Below are 21,839 nucleotides of genomic sequence, written 5' to 3'. Positions count from 1 at the left end.
CGTAATTCATCCAAATTGGCTGGCTGTGTAGCATAAACTTTAGACTTTAAATATCCCCACAAAAAGTAGTCCAGTGGTGTTAAATCTGGTGATCGTGCTGCCCATTCAGTTGGACCTCTTTTGCCAATCCATTGTCCTTCAAAATGATTATTCAAAAAATTTCGAACCTGCTGGGCATAATGGGGTGGTGCACCGTCTTGTTGAAAATGGATAAATTCATATTGACATCTTGGATCCTGTTCAATGATTTCAACTATACGAGGTTGTATTGCCTCTTCAAGAAGTTGTAAATAAGAATCACCGGTTGAATTTCCATCAATGAAAAATGGACCTATAATATGATTGCCTAATATTCCGGCCCAGACATTCAACTTTTGGGGATGTTGGGTATGTATTTCTGCGTATTGTCTTGGGTTTTCATCCGACCAATAACGGCAATTGTGACGGTCCACGCAACCACTTAAATGAAATGAGCTTTCGTCCGAAAAACAGATGTTATAAAGCAGCTCGGGATTTTGCATTAATCTCTCACTCATGCCCTCACAAAACTCCTGTCTTCGGTCAAAATCATCCTCATTGAGTTCATGAACAAGTTTAATTTTGTAAGGATGGAATTTGTGGTTTTTAAGGATTCTCCATGCGCTCATATGGCTTATTCCGGCCATCGCTGATAAACCTCTGGTAGTTAACCTGGGATTGGCGATGACTTGACCAATCACTCCAATCGCATCATCGTCATTCACTACCCTTCTCTGAACATTTCTTATTTAAAACCGAACCTGCCTCCCTGAATTTTGTGACCAAATCCAAAACGTGATTTCTGCTTAGGTGTTTACCAGGGTTTTGCTCGTTAAATAAAATTGATGTTTTATTAGCCTTTTGGTCGTTGCCAAAAAATAAAGCAATAACCCTTTCAGCAGTAGTGTAAGGCATTTTTAAACAAATAACAATACACGACCTGTTTAAACAAAACAATCGAACGATGTACTAATGGAAACTGGAAGAAGAGGAGCGGGTATTGATTTTAAAAAAGGGATTTTATTTAACAAAAAACTGATAAGAAGAACTGCTCGAAAAATTTTTTATTTAGGCATACAAGTTACCGAGTGGTCTGTCTAATGTATTATTAACATGGCAATTTTAACTTCAAATTATCTCGAAAACTAATCGTTACAAAAATTTTCTTTTAACAGAGTTGTAAAGGTATTCGAAAGACCTTTAAAACAAGGTGCCACTCGACCTACTTTCCCTATCTAAATAAGGGTCGTCGGACGCACCTCTCCGAGGGGGTGCGTACTACAAAAAATCTGATTAGTCTGAAAGGTGTCCCCCTTCAATTAGAAATCGACGTGTCCGAGCTTTTTTTTAAAATCTTACTTTTTATATTCAAAAACGGCTCTGTTGAGTTTTCGTTGTTGCACACTGTATATGTAGACCTTTTAACTATGTTTTTGTTTCAGAAATGATGTAATGAAATGTTGGAGAGAACTAGATCCTATTTTGATAATGTTTTGTCAAATAATTTCAATTATACTCAAGACCAGAGCGACGTCAGAAAACTAGACAGAACGAATCGAAATAGACTGAGAAATTCAAAATCGAATTTGAAGAATGATGACGTGAGTGAAGCGGCAGATGACCAAATCATGACACGTAAGACTAGGACCAGACGACCGAGGATACCAGCACTTCAATCTGGCTACTGCGCAGTTTGCAACCTGCCCTACAACAACGTTGAGGATCACATACAATCGAAGAAACACCAAAAACTCATCGGGGGAGATGCCAATTATATTGCTCTGAATGGATCACTGAACGGATTCTTGGAAAATAATAGTATACCGTTCTTGAATCTGAACGGGGTCGATGCCATAGGTAGGTTTCAAATCTAATCTTGTTTTAGTGGGGCGTACATTCAATTATGTAGCGATTTTACTATGTTGGTACAGTCGTCTCGAAGAAGTCTCTACAGTTTCAGCTGTTTAGCATGTTTGGTTTGTCGGTGAGATGCATAAAAGTTAGGAAGGTGTACCACAGGGCTCAGTTCTGGGTCCTGTGTTGTTTTTGTTGTATCTCAATGGAATTTATGCTGTTTCTGCTGATGACACATCACTTATAATTTCTAACAAGAATGATTCCCTACTAAAAAGCGATTGTACTGAAATAGTAAATAATCTATTCACATGGTGCTGTTCAACTGATCTATGTTTAAATGCAAATATGACTAGCATGATACGATTACACACAAGGCAAAGTAATTGCATGATGTGAAATGATAATGCAGTGAAGGTTCATATTTTCTTTTTCAACCTCTCTTTCTAAGTAATGGCAACCAGGTATAATCCATTTCTACAGAGCTATTTGAAATACACTTGTTACCTGCTAAAAGAACATAATGCCGATCCTGCCATCTGTCTTCTCTTTATTTATTCACGATGTTCATTTTTTTTCACATCTAGTGGTCTTGAGATCTCACCTATATAACTTTTTCCTCGGGAACAAGGTATATTGTAAATATAATCTTTCGTTTTTTCAACCGTATTTTCTGGTTTAGTTTGCGTCAAAAGATATCTAAATGTGTTAACAGTTTTAAAAGTTGTTCTTACAAAGGTTGTTCTTACATTTTATCTATAACCGATGTGAGGTATAAATTTATGGATGTTGCAGTTACTACATGATAGGAAATCATTATGAAGAAAAGAGAATTGAAACTTTCTGTTTTTTTTTAATTAACACGCTTTTATAAGCTTCACCTGTATGTATGCATGTATGTTTGTTTGTAACTCTGCTTGATCTATTCGCGGGAAGGTGGCACTGTGTGTAACCTCCTTGATATATCAATATTATTGCTTGATCTATTCGCGGGCAGATGGCGCTGTACCTAACCTCCTTGATATATCGACATTATTGCTTGATCTATTTGTTGGCAGATGGTGCTGTACGTAATCTCATTGATATTTCTTGATCTATTCGCGAGCAGATGGCGCTGTACGTAACTTCCTTGGGTTACAAAGGAGGATAACAAATAAGGCAGCGCCTGCTGCTTTGGGCTTGGTAGCTGATTTTCAGGCTCCCTCTCCGGAATCGGAAAATATCAATGGTCATTTTTCTAAACAATATACGGCTAATTGATCCCAAAGTTAAGATAAAATAAATATAGTTTAAAAAGACTAAAAACCACGTTTTTAAAGAACATCGAACTAAAAAGTTGAAAATATTTTCTTTGTAATTTATTTTTATTGAATTAGGATTCTCTAATATACAGGTTAGGTAACTTAAAATATAATATAATCAAAAATTTATAAATAATGCAACTTTATATACATACATAATTTTAACTCAACTTTTGAAGAAATTTTTCAGTTTCCATCATGAATATATTTTAACAGTTCGCTCATGAAAATCTTTAATGATGGAGTAGATTTAATTGAATCAGGTAAATCATTAAATCGGACAAAACCTTTAAAAATGAACTGCTCATACTATTTCATGTATTTGTTCTATTTACACACATCGGAAAAGTCTAGGGATATTTTTATAACATACTAAATATCATAAAAATAAATGCATGAGGTCGTTTAATTTCGATTAAATTGATACGCTCGACCACCCTGTAGATTTCTATGGGTTGAACAAAGCCTGCAAAAACGGTAACTAATCTTTTATCAAGTTTTTTACAAACTGTAGGTTTTCGGCTAAAATGAATAATCTGAAAGTGTCGCGTTTGTACATTCTATGCAGTTCTTGCTCAGCAATCAAACTGGAAATATTGTGCTTTAACATGGAACACCATCACTTACCATTGGCTGAAATGAATAGAGCTGTAGGGCTTCTTCAAGGTGGCATGCGACAAAATGATGTAGCACTTCGTTTGGGGGTCTCCCAAAGTGTTATCAGTCGATTGTGGCGGCGTTTCCGTGAAACTGGCAGTCCAGCCGAACAACATCCAGGGCGAGGACGCGCTACAACTGCAGTTCAAGACCGATTTTTGGTCTTAACCGCAAGAAGATAACCGTGATACTATCAGAAATCGACTGCATGAAGCAGATCTCCACAACAGAAGGCCACTTAGATGTCCATTTTTGTCGAGAGGCAATCGCGGTAGAAGATTAGAGTGGTGTCAAGAACATCAAAACTGGAATGCAAATGATTGGGCCACAGTTTTGTTTACAGACGAATCCAGATTTGGATTTCATCCAGATTCTCGTCGAGTAAGACTGTGGAGACGACCTGGAAATAATGAACGTTTGAGACACGTCCAGGAAGTCCACACATACAGAGGTGGTACAGTAATGCTATGAGGCGGAATCATGATCGGCGGCAGAACCGATCTCGTTTTTCCAAATCGCTCCCTCACAGCTCGACAGTACCTCGACACCATTCTTCTACCTATCGTCCATTCGTTTGCTGGTGCTGTTGGTGAAAACTTCCACCTAATGCACGATAATGCTCGTCCACATGTCGCGCGTCTAGTGACTGACTGGCTCACCAACGAAGGAGTTGATGTATTGCCATGGCCAGCACAATCACCGGACCTGAATCCCATCGAGCATGTGTGGGACATGCTTCAACGAAGAATTACTCCGCATATGGGGAACATTCACACAACGTTTCAATTGAGAGAGCTTTAAATCGCTGAATGGGCAAATGTACCTCAACAAGACATTGACAATCTCATTTTGTCGATGCACGATAGATGTAGGGCCGTAATAAACCAGCGTGGAGGCCATACTTTGTACTGATTCCAATTTTTTTTTGTATTATGATTTTTTTCGGGGTGCCAAAGAAGAGCCATATTTTTTTTAGTTTTGCTTATATGCGCACTCAGTATTTTTGACCATTTAATAAACTTTGTTATAAGTTACATTCGTTTAATAATCACCCGTCAACTTTTTTTTTTTCGTAAAGCGATCTAAAAAAAAATTATTGCCATTTTTAAAAATATCCCTAGACTTTTCCGATGTGTGTATATGAATGTGACTGTTGTGCCTAGTAGAATGGTGATGAATGTCCTTATTAAAATCTGTCTGTTTAAAATCTGTTTTTCCGTTAACCAGCTGTCGCACCCCTACGAACGACAACCCTCAGAAGTCGAAACTTGTGCGAGCTAAGGATTAACGAGGTCTCACCTTTTAACGTGTGATTCCTAACACGGAAATGAAAGTTATCAATGATAGCAAGTATGGTCATTTTATTTGATATTTTATAAATGAAAACCATGGTACAATAGAATAATCTTTTATATACTGAGAGCCATTGTAGAGCAGATAGCATGGTATAAATTGGTGTATACCTATTACATTTTAAAATTATTCTCATTCCTCGATTTTGTAGTTTTTGTATTTGTTGCACTCTGTTCGAATTAAAAGAGAATAAAATAGATGCACAGTAGTCAAAATGAGGTTGGATTATTGATTTATATACCAAAGTTTTTGTATCTGTTGATAAGTTATTGGCGATTCTTGAGAAGAAATATAATTTTTCTGCCATCTTTTTTTCAATATATTTGAAGTGGAAGTCGAATGATAAGCAATTATCAAGTTGAAATCCCAAATACTTCACTGATGTTACTATTGTTATACGTTCATCTTCAATTTTTATATTTATGTCGTTTGTATTTATTTGATTATATTTGAATTTAGTAGTAATTATCATTACTTTTGTTTTTTTAACGTTAAGTTTGATTTTATCGGTTTTCTGATATTTTTCTACTTTCTCTAGAACTTTATTCATTCTGCCAACAGTTTCTTCCAGCATAAGGTAGCATCTGCAAATAAGTTGATGAACTCACAGTCTCCAAATAATTGTATATCATTCAGATACAGAATGAATAATAGAGGACCAAGCACACTACCTTGTGGTACTTCTGTGTGATTGGTTATACAGGGTGTCCCTGGACTTCCTCTTTTCCTCTCGGTAATGTATAGATGGGGTCAAAATATCACCACTACTTCTTATAACTTTTTTTTCTAAAAGTCTTCGTAACCAAGTTACGGGCCCTCGAAGTTACAAAATGAAAAATGTTTTTCTTTGATAACTTTTCAAGTGAATATTCAAAATCATCCAAATTTTGGTAATTGACTAAACAAATGAATTCTGTCGATGAGCTTTCATGCAGGAGTCAGTTGTTTTGCTACAAAGTCAGGAACGGACTACCCCCGATGGTCCACACCCCAAAACTTTGAAATGACAGATATTTTTCAATATTTTCCAACAAAATAAGGTTACTTGGACAATTTTATGAATAAAAGTACTCGTGTGGAAAGTCGATCGGAGCAACGAGTCTTGATAAAAATGTAGTTCTACTCGACGACATCAAACCCGCTCGTCCACCATTATTTGAAATGAATAATTATCAAAGCAGAAATAATAATGATAACGTTAATTCAACAACATTTATCTTGAGATGTCTACCATTATTCGAAAATATTAGTTTTTAAGGAAAACGGAAATGATAGGTAAAATGTTCATAACGAATTTTTATAATGCAAACACGTTTAACTAACGAAACTCAAGAGCCTCAAGAGCAAACAGAAATGAAAAATCCGCTACAGAAACTGCTCGATATGACCACCTTCTCTCTCTATACATTTTCTTAGTCTGCGAAGACACCCTCTCCGTACTTGAAATAGCATTCCAGGGTCGTTTCGTATGGCTTCACAATGTAATGTTATTCTATTCAACAATGCATCTCTTGTGTGAATAGGTGTAGCGTAAACAAGGCTTTTTAGATGCCCCCACAGAAAGAAATCCAATGGATTTAAATCCGGAGACCGCGATGTCCATAAATATGGCCCACCTCTACCAATCCATCTATTGTGGGAAATATGGTTCAGATGGTCACGCACAATCAAACTAAAATGAGGAGGAGCGCCATCATGCATAAACCACATATCTCTTCGGGTTTGCAATGGAACATGTTCCAAAAGTCCATTCAAATCGTTCTGAATGAACTCCAAATAACGTTCTTCATTCAATCGGTCCTGTAGAACGAATGGTCCTATAAGATGGTTTCCCAAACATTCACGTTGAATTTCCGTTGGTGTTTGGTTTGCAATATCCCATGGGGATTTTCTTCGGCCCATATATGGAGATTATGAGAGTTGATAACTCCATCTCTACTGAAACATGCTTCATCAGTGAATAAAACTCGATTAATAAAAGTCATATCCTCTCTTTGCCTATCCATGAACCAATTGGCATATTCCAGTCGTGCTGGAAAATCTTGAGGTGTCATGGCATGTACCTTCTGGATGTGAAATGGGTGGAGCAGTTGTTCCCTAATTATTCTATGAATAGTGGACTTGGATGTATGGAACTGTTCTGATAGATTTCTGATGCTCATTGAAGGATCATCAGCGACGGCTTCCAAAATATTTTCCTCCAATACAACGGTACGTACAGTCCTAGGAGCGCCCTCACCATCTCGTTTTGGCAAAAGTGTACCTACAATAATATCGAAATAAAACAACGTGCTCAAATTAATTATCAATTATTACATACCTGTCTCCCTCAAGCTGCGATCAACACGCTCGAATGTTTCTCTTGACGGTACCGTTCGGTTGGGAAAATGCTCGGAATACAGACGACGAGCTTCTGCAGCATTACAAAATGCTCGTCCATAAAATACATGCATATCTGCATATTCATTGAATGTAAACTGTTCGGCCATATCAAAAAAATTCAAAATATCCTATAGAATATTGACAATACAATGATAGTCATATGACAACGCACCACTCAACAAAACAAAATCGCATTCCAGTTTCTCATTTTTTATCAAAACTTTCTAAAAGTTTTTTTGTCAACATCTGTGAAAGAAATGGTACATAATTATTCCCTGGATCATTTTCACCTGATCATGTGCAGCCGTTTTTGTAGTTCATTCGTTTGCTTTTTATTAGTATAGTAAATATTTTTTCCGATGTGCGTTTTTTCAGCTAAATTTAGATTCGTGTTAAAGAATTCCTCCCATAAAATTATAATTATCAGTGAAACTCCTCAACAGTTTAGCTGTGAAGAAGAATTTGAAACATTCGAATGTTGAGTTTCATGAGATTCAGATAACTGATCAACACGAAACGTGATTATTCCACACGTATTATGTACATACAAAATATGGAATGAATTCGATATTTCATAGTAGAGTAGCTTGTTAGTTTAAAAACACCACGAATCTACAGAACTTGATATTTCTTTTGAAAAAATATCTGCTATCACAATTGTGACTTAAACTTCCATATAGGTACTGTACTTTTTGTTTACGACTTCATTTTAGCATCCTTTGTATTATTCCTGTTATAAATGTTGTTGAATTAACGTTATCATTATTATTTCTGCTTTGATAATTATTCATTTCAAATAATGGTGGACGAGCGGGTTTGATGTCGTCGAGTAGAACTACATTTTTATCAAGACTCGTTGCTCCGATCGACTTTCCACACGAGTACTTTTATTCATAAAATTGTCCAAGTAACCTTATTTTGTTGAAAAATATTGAAAAATATCTGTCATTTCAAAGTTTTGGGGTGTGGACCATCGGGGGTAGTCCGTTCCTGACTTTGTAGCAAAACAACTGACTCCTGCATGAAAGCTCATCGACGGAATTCATTTGTTTAGTCAATTACCAAAATTTGGATGATTTTGAATATTCACTTGAAAAGTTATCAAAGAAAAACATTTTTCATTTTGTAACTTCGAGGACCCGTAACTTGGTTACGAAGACTTTTAGGAAAAAAAGTTATATGAAGTACTGGTGATATTTTGACCCCATCTATACATTCCCGAGAGGAAAAGAGGAAGTCCAGGGACACCCTGTATATGATGAGAAATAATCGTTCACACATACTCTGTTTCTTTTTTGATAAATAGTTACATAATCATAAACTATCCCCCCCCCCCCAAATCTTCTCAGCTTCTGAAGCAAAACACTTCTATCAATCATTTCAAAAGCCCTTTTGAAACCTAAAAAGACAGCTACAACATATTTACCTTTATCTGTTTCTTTGTAAATTTAGTTAATGATAACTGTAGTGATGTTTCACAAGAATGTTTTTTTCGAAAACCAGACTGATTGATAAACATGATTTGATTTTTGTCAATAAACGCTAATAGTCGATTATATACTGCTATTTCTAAAACCTTCTCCATTGGAATTGTGCAACATTAGCACAAATACCTATAATTTTCAATATTTCAGGAGTACACGAAACATCTTTTGAAGAATTGTCTCCAAAGTGGAAAAAACGAACCATTCCCGAACACGTACACGTTCAATAATGTGTGATCAAGTGAAGTCGTCGCCGTTACCGTCAACTGATTGTGATACCGCTGGACATCACTTGAGATCAAGAAGAAATGTTAGTTACATGACACCACCGTCGGACGATGATAGTTTAGAAGATCATCCTAATTTGAATTTTCATGCGGAACCGATACATCCCGAATACAAGGAATACCGAGAGTTGCGATCTAGTACACGGGCATTGGCTGTAAGTTATTCAATTACATATTTCAAAATCATATTGTATGATATGACATTACGAGGGTAGTTTGAAAAGTTTCCGTAATGATATGACATTACGAGGGTAGTTTGAAAAGTTTCCGAGCTAACAATTTTTCGACATAGTGTCCTTTCAACTCTACACAATTCTCCCAGCGAGGCTCCCATTTCTGTTACTCGTCCAAATAGTATTCGGTTTTTTCTCGCAAAATAATTGTTCACATAAGTGATTGCCTCTTCATTTGACGAAAATATCTGTCCTCCGAGGGCAATTTTCAGTTGAAGGAAAAAAAAGAAGTCGCTTGGGACTAGATCTGGTGGATAAGGTGGATGGTCAAGCAGTTCAAACCGTCATTCGTGGAATTTCGTCATGGCAACCGCTGAGATGTGAGACAGTGCACGTCTTGGTGAAACAGGATTTTCTTTTTCTGCAAATGCGGCCGTTTTTCCGCAAGTTCTGCCTTCAACTTGTCTAGTTGTAATGCGTAGTATGCTCCTGTAATGGTTTTTATTTATTTACGGGCAGCCCATTTAAAGTATGAATTACAAAGTTAAATTATAATTGAAATATAATCAATAAATGTACTGAAATACACATTGCAACTGAGAATAATTTAAAACGGGTTAATTTAGAGCAGGGGTCTCCAAACTTTGAAGCCTTCGGGCCATAATGATTTTTTCAGTTTGTTCCAAGGGCCAATTTCTGCCCTTAACTATATTACTAGACTAGGATAGTCGCAAAGTGCGTGACCTAAGCAAACTTACGCTTTTTTTTGTATTTAAATAATTATTGTGTGTTGTGACACTTAACGACATCTAGTGGCGAGTAGTGGTACTATGTACTATCTTTTTCAGCTACCCGCTAGGTGGCATTAGGCGTAATTAAATATTTGGAATTACCGCGTTGGTTCGAGAAAGTTCTGGTTCTAGCTAGTGAATTCCGATCACCTCGAGATGGCAATTGCATATAAAAAGGCTAGCGGCGCAACTGCGAGTTAGTCTGCGTAGGAAAGGCGAAGGAAGCGAAACTGTCTATCTGTTTAAAAAAAAATCTGAATAAAATCTGTTTTTTCCGTTAACCAGCTGTCGCACCCCTACGAACGACAACCCTCAGAAGTCGAAACTTGTGCGAGCTAAGGATTAACGAGGTCTTACCTTTTAACGTGTGATTCCTAACACAACTACAAAGTATTGTCGGTGGAAAATCACAATTACAGAAATCTCATTAGTGTTTTTGTTTTACTGTGATTCATTTCAATTATTTGTTAGTTATTAATATGCTTAAACTTAGATACTTAAGTTAAGTTTTCTTTGTTATCATTTCTGTCATTAAGTTTTACTTCACAAGTAAATAAAACCGAGTGATTATCATTCTGTGTTTTCTTCTTCAACTTATCATAGCAATAATAACAACAATTAGGTAATCATTGGCTGTCGCGGGCCGGATTTGGCCCGCGGGCCGTAGTTTGGAGATCCCTGATTTAGAGTATAAAACGACAAAAAACAATGAGCGGTAATAAAACATACCACATATACTACCTCAAACTATACAATAATAATGATAATAATTGTAATTTATTGAATGAAATTACAAATTTGCTCAATTGGACCAAAGTACTTCCTCCCGTGTAACTAAATTGCTTTGAAATTACAGAGCTTATTTTACAATATCACAAAAAAAATTATGAATATAAAAATGAACAAACAAAACAATTTCATCAATAAAGTTGTGTTACTTTTTCTACCAGTGTTTCTGTTGGGTGTCGATGTCGTACTCTTGCATGGAGGTTTCTTGTCACAGCATACTTTCTAATGATTTCTAGATTGTCGTCTTTTCTAGCAAACTTCTGAGTAAGTGACGGTAGTCTTTCCTCGATACGGATAATACCAGTGACTTGGTTCAGCAGAGGGTTTGAAGGGTTATGTTTGGGGTTATTGGGATGCCTTAGTCTTGTTATTTTCCTGATAGCCGTAGTTTCAGATATTTTAATTGTTTTCAAGGCTCAATGTTTGATATTGAGAAACCTGCTCCCGGGTTTGTCAAACTTGTAAAATGTGCGTCCCTTGCAATCACTTTCTTTTTTTTTGTTATTGACGTGGCTGTTGAAGTTTAGTCTGGAATCAAGCGTAACACCCAGATAATCAACTGTCGATTTGGCATGTAAGATATGTTGGAAAATGTTGGTTGTTGGTGAAGTTGCGGAATTCCGATGATTAAATATGATGAACTGAGACTTAGATGGGTTTGGTTGGAGCCTCCATTTATTCAACCAGTTTTTTGTTATTGTTGCAAGATGTTCCGAATTGCTAATAACTTTGTCTAGCGTTTGATCGCGCGCATCTGCATTCTGGAGATCATATGCTTCATACCTGAAGGGGTTGATATTCCCTTGTTGGTGCCGATAAATCTCAGAGCTGTATAAGTTATATAACAATGATGAGAGCGGTGAACCCTGTGGAACTCCCTGTTCTGGGATGAATTCGTCTGAAAAACTACTCAGTATTTCAACTCTCAGTTTCCTGTCAATTAGCAGATTCTTAATTGTATGTACTATATAGTGAGGACAACCCAGTTGATGCAGTTTGAATAAAAGACCCTTGTGCCGGATACTATTGAATGCTTTGTTTATATCCAGAAAGAACGCTGCCGTTTTGTTGTTGTTCACCTTGGTTGTTTCAATGTTATTCGTCAGAATTGTGAGAGGATGTATAATATATCTTCCTTGTCTAAATCCAAACAGGTAACTTGGAATTTCATCATTAAGCAGTTGGAATAAACGGTTTCATAAAAATAAGTTTTTACCAATCACAACAGAACAAAAAAAATTTTTTTGAATGTTTCCTACACTAAATTAGTCAATTCCTACTAATTTTGGGGTGATAAAAACGAAAATAACAATGAAAAATTTTTATTAGCTCCGGTTTTTGAGATACACAGTACTTAATCTTAAAGAGTAGTTATACTATACGTGAAAAGTGAAAGTACATAAAACCATATTGTTATGTTTCTTTTAGAATATTTTAAGTACAAAATTAATAAAAAAAAACATTATTCTTAGTGTTTTGACAAATAAAAGAAGTTTGTACCACCAAATTTCAATTAAGGAAGCAAATCTTTTTGACGCTGTCTGTACTGAGATATTTTCACATCATGTTTTAGAAGATTCCACTGTTGTAGTCTTGACCCTAACAGCTCAGCCTTTTCCTTAGACAAGCGAAGATCTCTTATAAGGTCACTCAACTCTGCTTGACTAATTCTGTGCGGATCACTAGACCTATCGCTTACCTCAAAATCAGGGTCATAGGATGTAGAAGGATGGGTTGCTCCTTCTAAACAGTCTTCATCACCTTCCTCTAAAATTTCATAGTTTTGGGGTGGAGAAGGGACTGGCAAATTGTCTGAGTGTGGTACAGGCCGAAGAGCAGATGGGAGATTAGGGTATTTAACCGTTCCTCTTTTCTTCATAGATAAACCTTGCTTAATGGGAGGAGTTAAGCAGAAATAACAGTCGTCTGTATGATTGGTAGGCTCACGCCAAACCATAGGTACTGCAAAAGCCATTGCCCGGTTTTTATTTTTCAGCCACTCTCGCAATATGACAGAACAAGAATTACAACATATATGAGGAGCCCATGATTTATCTTGGTCCCCAACTTTCACACCAAAATAATGTTCATAGGCTGTCTTAACGATAGGTGTCATTTTACGTTTCAGAGCCTTAAATGTTATTTCACCACATATATAGCAAAAGCTATCGACAGAATTCACACACTTTCGAGGCATTTCAGATCAGCACTTAAATTAATTTAAAAATCAACTTCACACGATAATTTCAATAGCAACCACGTGCGTACAATTAACAAACTCACATAGGTTATGTTTACTACTTAAGAACAGCTGATGAGAGGGGTGTTATGTAAACAAACATGTGTACCAACTGTTGGTGATGAAATATTTCATTTGTTGAAAACTCAATATACATATATACAGGGTCCTGCAACAGTGGCGCGGTGTTCCATATCTCTATATAGGAAGCAGATAGGAATCTAATTTTCTATAATATTACCTTATTGCTCGAGCTCGACAAAATAAAAATATTGGCGGTCACACAGGGTGTTCGATTTTTTCTGGGCGGATCCCAACGGTGTCTTTTTAAATGGCAACCTATATTTTTTTATCGCTTTTTCGGTTTCTTCATAGAAAATAAAATAAACTTTATGTATATCTGCACTTCGAAAATATTGACGGTTTTCGAGATATCTAGCATGACAGGTTTTTTTTTCCAATATTCGTCACTCAGAATATTTGAAATTATAAAGTGGTGCCAAGTCCAGTTGAAATTTTTTTTTGGTCGAATATTCTACATTGGTAACTCTCTCAAACGATATATCTGAAATCTACCTGTGATATACAGGGTATGAAAAACCGCTTGCCAAATATTGTAAATGAAAATTTGCAAAATCTTCCTTAGATTAAATGGAACACCCTGTATATTATTGATCCATAAGAAGCGCCAACGAAACCTCTACAAATTTCATTAAGTATACCCTATGGCTAAGTTCAATAGTTTTTCTTAAATGAGCATTTCTTTCGAAAAATGGTCATTTTTTCAAAGCGAAATCCATTTGACGACTGATAAAAATATACGAAAGATATCTTGTTTCAATTTTGTACATTAGAAGGTGTCCAAACAAATATTTTTTAACGAAATAAATGTATGTACCTATCACTTTTTGCTAAATGGAAAATTATTTTTTCATTGGATGCAGAATTTCACTCATAAATCGTGCTTGAGTTCTAGATATTCAAATTTGTCAACTGGCAAATTACAAAACTACAAAAGGGAGAGTTTAATTAAGGTTGATAATGAAACTTTTATAAAATATATTCAACATGTCTTCCATTTTCTTGAATGCAGAGCTGAAGTCTATGTTTGAAAGACTGTTCTATCCTGCGCAAGACAGCTGGTGTAATGCTGCGAAAAGCATTCGTAATTCTAAGTCGCATATTTTCGGGAGAAGTTGGTGGCTCAACGTAAACCATATTTTTTATGTATCCCCATAAGAAAAAATCTAGTTTCGTCAAATCTGGTGATCTAGCGGGCCACCGTACAGGCCCATTCCGTCCTATCCATTTATTGGGAAATACTTCATTTAGATGATCTCTCACTTCTGCCGAATAGTGAGCAGGTGCACCATCATGTTGTAACCACATTCTATTGCGGGGGTCAAGAGGAATATCATCTAACAAACCTGGTAAATCATTTCGTAAGAAATTGAGATTCATATGTCCCTCAAAAAAGTATGGACCAATTACATATTCTCCAATGATGCCTCCCCAGACATTTATCGACCACCTATGTTGATAATCCACCTGTCTCAATAAGTGAGGATTTTCTGTCGCATAATAATGGTAATTATGTCCATTTACAAATCCATTTTTATGGAATGTCGATTCATCCGACCATAAAATATTATTTGTTCATGGCCCAATTGCAAAATCTCACTCTTTTCTCGAAATCAGCATACAGTAGTTCTTGGTGTAACTGAACGTGGTATGGATGCAAGCGATGTTTCTTCAATACTCGTTGCACTGATCTCTCACTTATATCCACTATTTCCCCAATTTGTCGTTGACTCCTACTAGGATCTTCTTCAACAGCAAGAAGAACTTGCAATTCATTATCTTCATTAGTAGCTGGCTTGATGCGCTCATGTTTGGAATAATTAATAGATCCAGTTTCAACGAATCGTCCCAAGACCTTTCGGAAAGATCTTTCATCTGGATGCCTTCTATCTGGATATCGTTGAGAATAAATTCTACTTGCCAATAAACAATTTCTGTCTGATTCACCTAATATGAAAATCATATCAATCAAATCACTTTTTGATAACAACATTCTGATGAAATTATACCGACAGTTCAACTTCACGATTGACTAAAAATTTCAATATTCATTTGCAGCCAAATATTTTGTTCTGTCATTTGCCAGACTACTTGATTTCCAATAAATATTTCATTCGCTGAAAGGTTGTTTTAGACCGAAAGAATATGACACAAATTCCGAGATTTTTGAAATTATTGTAACTATTCAAGAACGTCCATTTTGTGGTGTAATTCGCAACTTGTTTATCTAGCAACAGGTAATTTTAGGAATGGGCGATATTTTAAGGAAAGGGTATTTTTTGTATATTCTTATCAGTCGTCAAATGGATTTCGCTTTGAAAAAATGACCATTTTTCGAAAGAAATGCTCATTTAAGAAAAACTATTGAACTTAGCCATAGGGAATACTTAATGAAATTTGTAGAGGTTTCGTTGGCGCTTCTTATGGATCAATAATATACAGGGTGTTCCATTTAATATAAGGAAGATTTTGCAAATTTTCATTTACAATATTTGGCAAGCGGTTTTTCATACCCTGTATATCACAGGTCGATTTCAGATATATCGTTTGAGAGAGTTACCAATGTAGAATATTCGACCAGAAAAAAATTTCAACTGGACTTGGCACCACTTTATAATTTCAAATATTCTGAGTGACGAATATTGGAAAAAAAAACCTGTCATGCTAGATATCTCGAAAACCATCAATATTTTCGAAGTGCAGATATACATAAAGTTTATTTTATTTTCTATGAAGAAACCGAAAAAGCGATAAAAAATATAGGTTGCCATTCAAAAAGACACAGTTGGGATCCGCCCAGAAAAAATCGAACACCCTGTGTGACCGCCAATATTTTTATTTTGTCGAGCTCGAGCAATAAGGTAATATTATAGAAAATTAGATTCCTATCTGCTTCCTATATAGAGATATGGAACACCGCGCCACTGTTGCAGGACCCTGTATAATATAATGATACTATATCTTGAAAACAAGAGCTAATATATAATTTTCATGGTCACTTTCGGTTTTAACACGTGGAAATACATTAAAATCATCTAATTTCAACCCCGAAACAAAAACTTTGTTGTGTTGTGATACAGGCAGGAGAATAATCGGACATATAGTCTTTTTCAACAAAAATTACTTTTTTAGTCTTCTTCGGTAATATTAGATACTTCTTCTTTAACTAGCTCTATTACCTTCTTATCAAATTTTGGAAAATTATTTTTACGCCTGGTTTCGATCTCGAGTGGATGTAGTAATCCGTTATTCAATGTCGTGGAAAAACCTCACTTCACAGAGAGAATTCACTCGCTTTACCGGCCACGGTAGACAAAATTATTATTCCGAAATTTTACTATAAATCCGCCAGATATACGCTCATACGCTCAAATTAACACTTCTTTATTTCCCTAATAAACCCATATAAATCGCGCTATTTCTCCAATCTTTAAAACATTACTTATTATCGCTCAAATAAGACGCTCGACCGCGCGTTGTTTCCGCTCTATCCTCTCGATACGCGGCGTCGCGACTTTTTTTTTCAAAATCTTTTAACTCGCTCCCCTACGCTTAAAGACCTCCGTCCACGACTTTCCTTTTCCCACTGCCTCTCGCCGGCCACTTTTTCAAGATCCGTTTCCCTGTTCCAAAATCTTCGTCACCTCCCTCGACCAATTCCGGGAGGCTCTCTTTCTCTCGGGGTCAACTTCAATTAGTCGAATCATGATTAATTAACCCATAACCCCGCCTTTTTCTTTTAATGGACGCTAAGCTCGGTTTCAAGTCTCAGAATTCCGACTTCCCACAAAATTGTTCACTCAGCAAAACTTCGAAAGCCTTTTGTTTAGATTACTGTCTCCAATCTACAAGTCTTTATGACCTAGGCTGTTTATCTTATCCAAGATTTCCGTACAGTGGTCCTGTATTTGAAATAACAATATATGACCCACAAGTGTTCTTACATAATCATTTTCTCCTTCTCGCTAGTTAGCCGATAAATTTTAAACTGTTATTTCCTTCATGACTGAAATCGTTTTTTTTTTGGTTTTTTTTTCTTAAAGCGATAATTTTTTTTGAACGTCGCAGGTGAAATTTGTGGATTTCATGCAAATGATTCTATGTTTTAAAATACTGACATTGCTAGGTATTACAACTGCAAGTAGTTGGTTTTTGGTATAGTTATCTTCAAAATACAAATTTTCATCCATGTAAAAACTTTGTATTTCATCTTAGCTTTTATGTTCTTATGATAGTCAGCATTACAGTCTTTAAGTTTTTTTCCACATAATTTCAAATAATTCGGAACCCATCCTTCACTTCCTCCGCAATGCACAATGATCCGATCCTTTGTTTGCAGGCATGTTAGGCGTACACATTCTCGAACCATCAGTCCACCCTTTCGTAACTGTGTCGTGAGTGTCATACCAAGTTTCGTCCAAATAGAAAATTTGCCGTTTTTCTTGTATATATTTAGTTATTTGTTCCAAGTCTTTGTTCCGCAACTCCACTATTCTTCTGCTTACCATCATTGCTTGACGTTTGTTTATTATTTTAAATCTGAATCTTAGTTTCTTTGTCACAGCAGCTCACGTTATGGCCGGAAGTATTCAATTTCTTCCTTATGATTTCAGTTGTACGAATCTCATTGCTTTTGTATCAGTCTTATATTGTTTTTTCAATTATTTTATTGAATGAACATCTAAAGGTTTTGGTAATCCTGTATCACATCGCGTCTTGTGTTCATAAGGTTTGTTTTTGACTATTTTACGTACAGTTGAGAAAGGAATTTCGGTCATATCTGATGTTGCTTGTAATAGTTTGTTTCCCTCGAAACCAAACTTGATATGTAGATTCTTATATACATTGACACATACTCTCTGTGTTTCTTGGTATCTCTTTTTCGCATTGTTCACAATCGCTATTGGAATCACTTCATTGGAAAAAGTCTAAGTTGTTATCACACTCGTTATTAGTACTATTAGTAATTGTCCAAGGACGCCACATCTTAAACAGATGACAAAAATTTATAGTAATTATAACTGCACCAATATCAAATTTTAATACTCAAATTGGGATCAGTTCCTGAACTGAACATTGATTCATCACCGTAACATGATTTCAAATTTAGTTTTATGACTTTTCAGCCAATCATAAAACTCGGTTAGTAAAAATTATCTAATTGTGGAATTGGCCGCGGTGGTAGTGCGCCCGACTCACGATCGGAAGGCCGTAGGTTCGATTCCCGCCTCGACCTGATATTTTTCTCGAGAGAATTAATCTGGTTGAAGCTGGGATGATTCTGCAGCCGTGTTACAAATCACATGTTAAAACGTAAGACCTCGTTAGTCCTTAGCTCGCACAAGTTTCTGAACTTCTGAGAGTTGTCGTTCGTATGGGAGCGACAGATGGCTACAGTCCACATAGACTAGTTCGCCGCCGGTTCATTTCTATGTATTGGTTTTTTTGGCCTTTGAGAGTGCCGCTAACTTTAAGTGAAAGTTTGGCTTTAGATAAGTTTCATTTTGTTTGCCGCTTGGATATTACGGCTTTTCTGATATGCGGTTTTAGATGGTTGTGGACTCTTGAAGTTCTGTGGCATCCTTGGCTAAACTGTCGGCCTTCTCATTGCTCTCTATTCCGATATGTGAGGGAGCCCAAAGAAATTGGATTTGAAATTTTTATAAAAAATATTTACATCAACTCACTCAAACGACTGTTACACAACAACTGCGCGTCCAAAATAGCTGAAACTTTGGTGAGTAACTGTCAACAGATGAACAACGAAACTCACTAGCTTTTATTCACTAGTGCTGCCATCTTCGTGTTGAAATCGGAAACTTTTCAGACCCCCTCTCGTATATCATAGAAAATCTACATTTAAACTTGACAGTGCACTGTAAAATTAACAAAAACTGTTTTATCTATGTCAAACTGTGTTAGTAACTTTTTTGTTCATCATTGAAATAAATATTTGAATATAATTTTTCACGTTGAACTTCTTTTCAGAAATTGACTGGAGAAAATATCCAGGAGGAGTTGTGGAACTCCGGAAGACCTAAAAGAACTTGTATAGGTAAAAAGCGCCACTCGGTAGATGAACCGCCACCGACTACAAATTGTAAAACATTCTATAAAGTCGAAGTAGTTTCCCCAAAACCGCGATCGGGCGTTGGCGTGAAAGAAAAGGGAGCAACAAGAAGGCAGCAGTCGAAATCTCCCAAGAGAGATGAAGAGAAAGAGAAAGCTCTTATAGTCAAATTCAAAAAAATGCGCAACTCCGAACTAACTAGATTGAACAATGAGGCGACAAATTTTTTGTTTCCTAAAAAGGATGACGAATCTAGCGAAGAATTTGAAGAGGTTGATGATGAAGTTAACACCATTACTAGCTCAGTTGAAAATGATGAAAGTATTTCATTGTCCTGCAGCGATAATGAAAACTCCATCGCTAGCTCTCAGAAATTTAGGATTGAAGATGACCACTCAATGGATAGTACTTGTTCTAGTGGAAGAAACAAGAAGAAGAGAAGAACCCACGCAGAAGCGTTCATAATGGACAATCAAAAGTACTATAAATTTGAAACTCCGGGTTCACGGTAAGTTTTCTAGTATTTTTATATGACTTTCTGGCCTAGCTGGAGAGTAGATGAACAAAGCCGGTTTTATTACACCGGAATTTCAACTAACAGAAGCAATGAAGTACATCGTTTTCCGTGCGTTATCGACCGTTTTTCGTGCGTTTTCGACCGTTTTTCGTGCATTTTCGACCGTTTTTCGTGCATTTTCGAACGTTTCCGTGCGTTTTCGACCGTTTTCCGTGCGTTTTCGACCGTTTTCCGTGCGTTTTCGACCGTTTTTCGTGCATTTTCGACCGTTTTTCGTGCATTTTCGACCGTTTTTCGTGCGTTTTCGACCGTTTTCCGTGCGTTTTCGACCGTTTTTCTTGCGTTTTAGACCGTTTTTCGTGCGTTTTAGGCCGTTTTTCGTGCGTTTTAGGCCGTTTTTCGTGCGTTTTAGGCCGTTTTTCGTGCGTTTTCGACCGTTTTTCGTGCTTTTTTGACCGTTTTTCGTGCGTTTTAGACCGTTTTTTGTGCGTTTAGACCGTTTTTCGTGCGTTTTAGACAGTTTTCGTGCGTTTTAGACCTTTTTCGTGCGTTTTAGGCCGTTTTTCGTGCGTTTTCGACCGTTTTTCGTGCTTTTTCGACCGTTTTTCGTGCGTGTTAGACCGTTTTTTGTGCGTTTAGACCGTTTTTCGTGCGTTTTAGACAGTTTTCGTGCGTTTTAGACAGTTTTCGTGCGTTTTAGACAGTTTTCGTGCGTTTTAGACCGTTTTCGTGCGATTTCGACCGTTTTTTGTGCGTTTTCGACCGTTTTTCGTGCGTTTTCGACCGTTTTTCGTGCGTTTTCGACCGTTTTTCGTGTGTAATCGTCACATACTTGACCAACTGCTCCACGAAAACTCTACACAAAAAGCGTTACGCGAAAAAACGTTACACTAAAAAAACGATCGTTTTTGTTTCGTATCGCTTTTTGTGTAGCGCTTTCGTGCCGCAGTTGGTCAAGTATGTCACGGTTACGCACGAAAAACGGTCTAAAACGCACGGAAAACGGAAAACGATGTACTTCATTGCTTCTGTTAGTTGAATTTCCGGTGTAATGAAACCGGCTACGTTCATCTACTCTGGAGATATTCACGACTAAAATAAAAAAAATTGCTGGGATTATAATTATCTAGAACAGAATTGAGAAAGCGTCTAGTTTTTTGATAAAAGATGAGATTAATTAAAGTTGTCGTTGTACTGGGTAGATGTTGAGAATTATTATTAAAGTATGAAAAGGCTTGAGGAATTGGTTAAAGCTTTCGTGGCCGAGATTTTCAGTGCTACGATTTTCATTCGGGTTCGAAGTAACAATATTTCACTATCGCAAACTAATTTATTTATAACACTCAGCACTTAATTTATTTTCACTGTTTGAATTATTTGTTTAACCGCTCGATTCACTTTCTGAACTCAACTGCCCTCTTGGGACGACAAGCCGGCCTTATATATCGGTAACGATCGTTCTAGAATTCTATAGTTGTTTCAGAACTCAACTAGAGTTTAATCGGCGGTTGCCGACTGCATTCCTTTTACGGTGATGTCATGTGTTTGTTCGCTGGCCGGTGTATCGGTCAGGGACGGCTTCAGATTCGTTACATTATATTATAAATGTGAAAGTTTGTGAGGATGGATGAAAGTATGTATGTTTGTTACTCTTTCCTGCGCGGGGGTAGAGGAGCGGTTTAAGCAATGAAGCGCCATCGCCGAGAACGCGACCCGAACGCGGGCAGATGTCGTTGACGGTTGTGTTAGTTTTTGTGACAATTCTTTATAGGTAACATAATTTGATTCTCGAACCTATTCATTACATAGTGCAGTTGGCATATCTGTATTTTTAAAGTAAAAA

At 36.6% G+C, this 21,839-nt stretch overlaps 1 protein-coding gene across 1 annotated transcript in view; it reads left to right on the top strand.

Moving 5' to 3' along the window:
* Positions 1 to 1,733: 1,733 nt before the first annotated feature.
* Positions 1,734 to 21,839, top strand: part of LOC111515717 (DBF4-CDC7 kinase regulatory subunit chiffon) — a 31,032-nt gene continuing 10,926 nt past the window's right edge. The window contains exons 1-3 of the mRNA XM_074170142.1: positions 1,734 to 1,875; positions 9,200 to 9,491; positions 19,398 to 19,987. Of these exons, the coding sequence (XP_074026243.1) occupies positions 9,279 to 9,491; positions 19,398 to 19,987 (803 nt within the window). The 5' untranslated portion in view covers positions 1,734 to 1,875; positions 9,200 to 9,278. The remainder of the gene's footprint in view (positions 1,876 to 9,199; positions 9,492 to 19,397; positions 19,988 to 21,839) is intronic.

The sequence above is a fragment of the Leptinotarsa decemlineata genome, unplaced genomic scaffold (assembly GCF_025532065.1).
Source record: "Leptinotarsa decemlineata unplaced genomic scaffold, Ldec_3_MD MMD2_P_RNA_scaffold_7, whole genome shotgun sequence".
In the NCBI taxonomy this organism is placed as follows: domain Eukaryota; kingdom Metazoa; phylum Arthropoda; class Insecta; order Coleoptera; family Chrysomelidae; genus Leptinotarsa; species Leptinotarsa decemlineata.
Note: the sequence above shows the minus strand (reverse complement) of the source record. Positions and strands in the feature narration are given on the sequence as shown.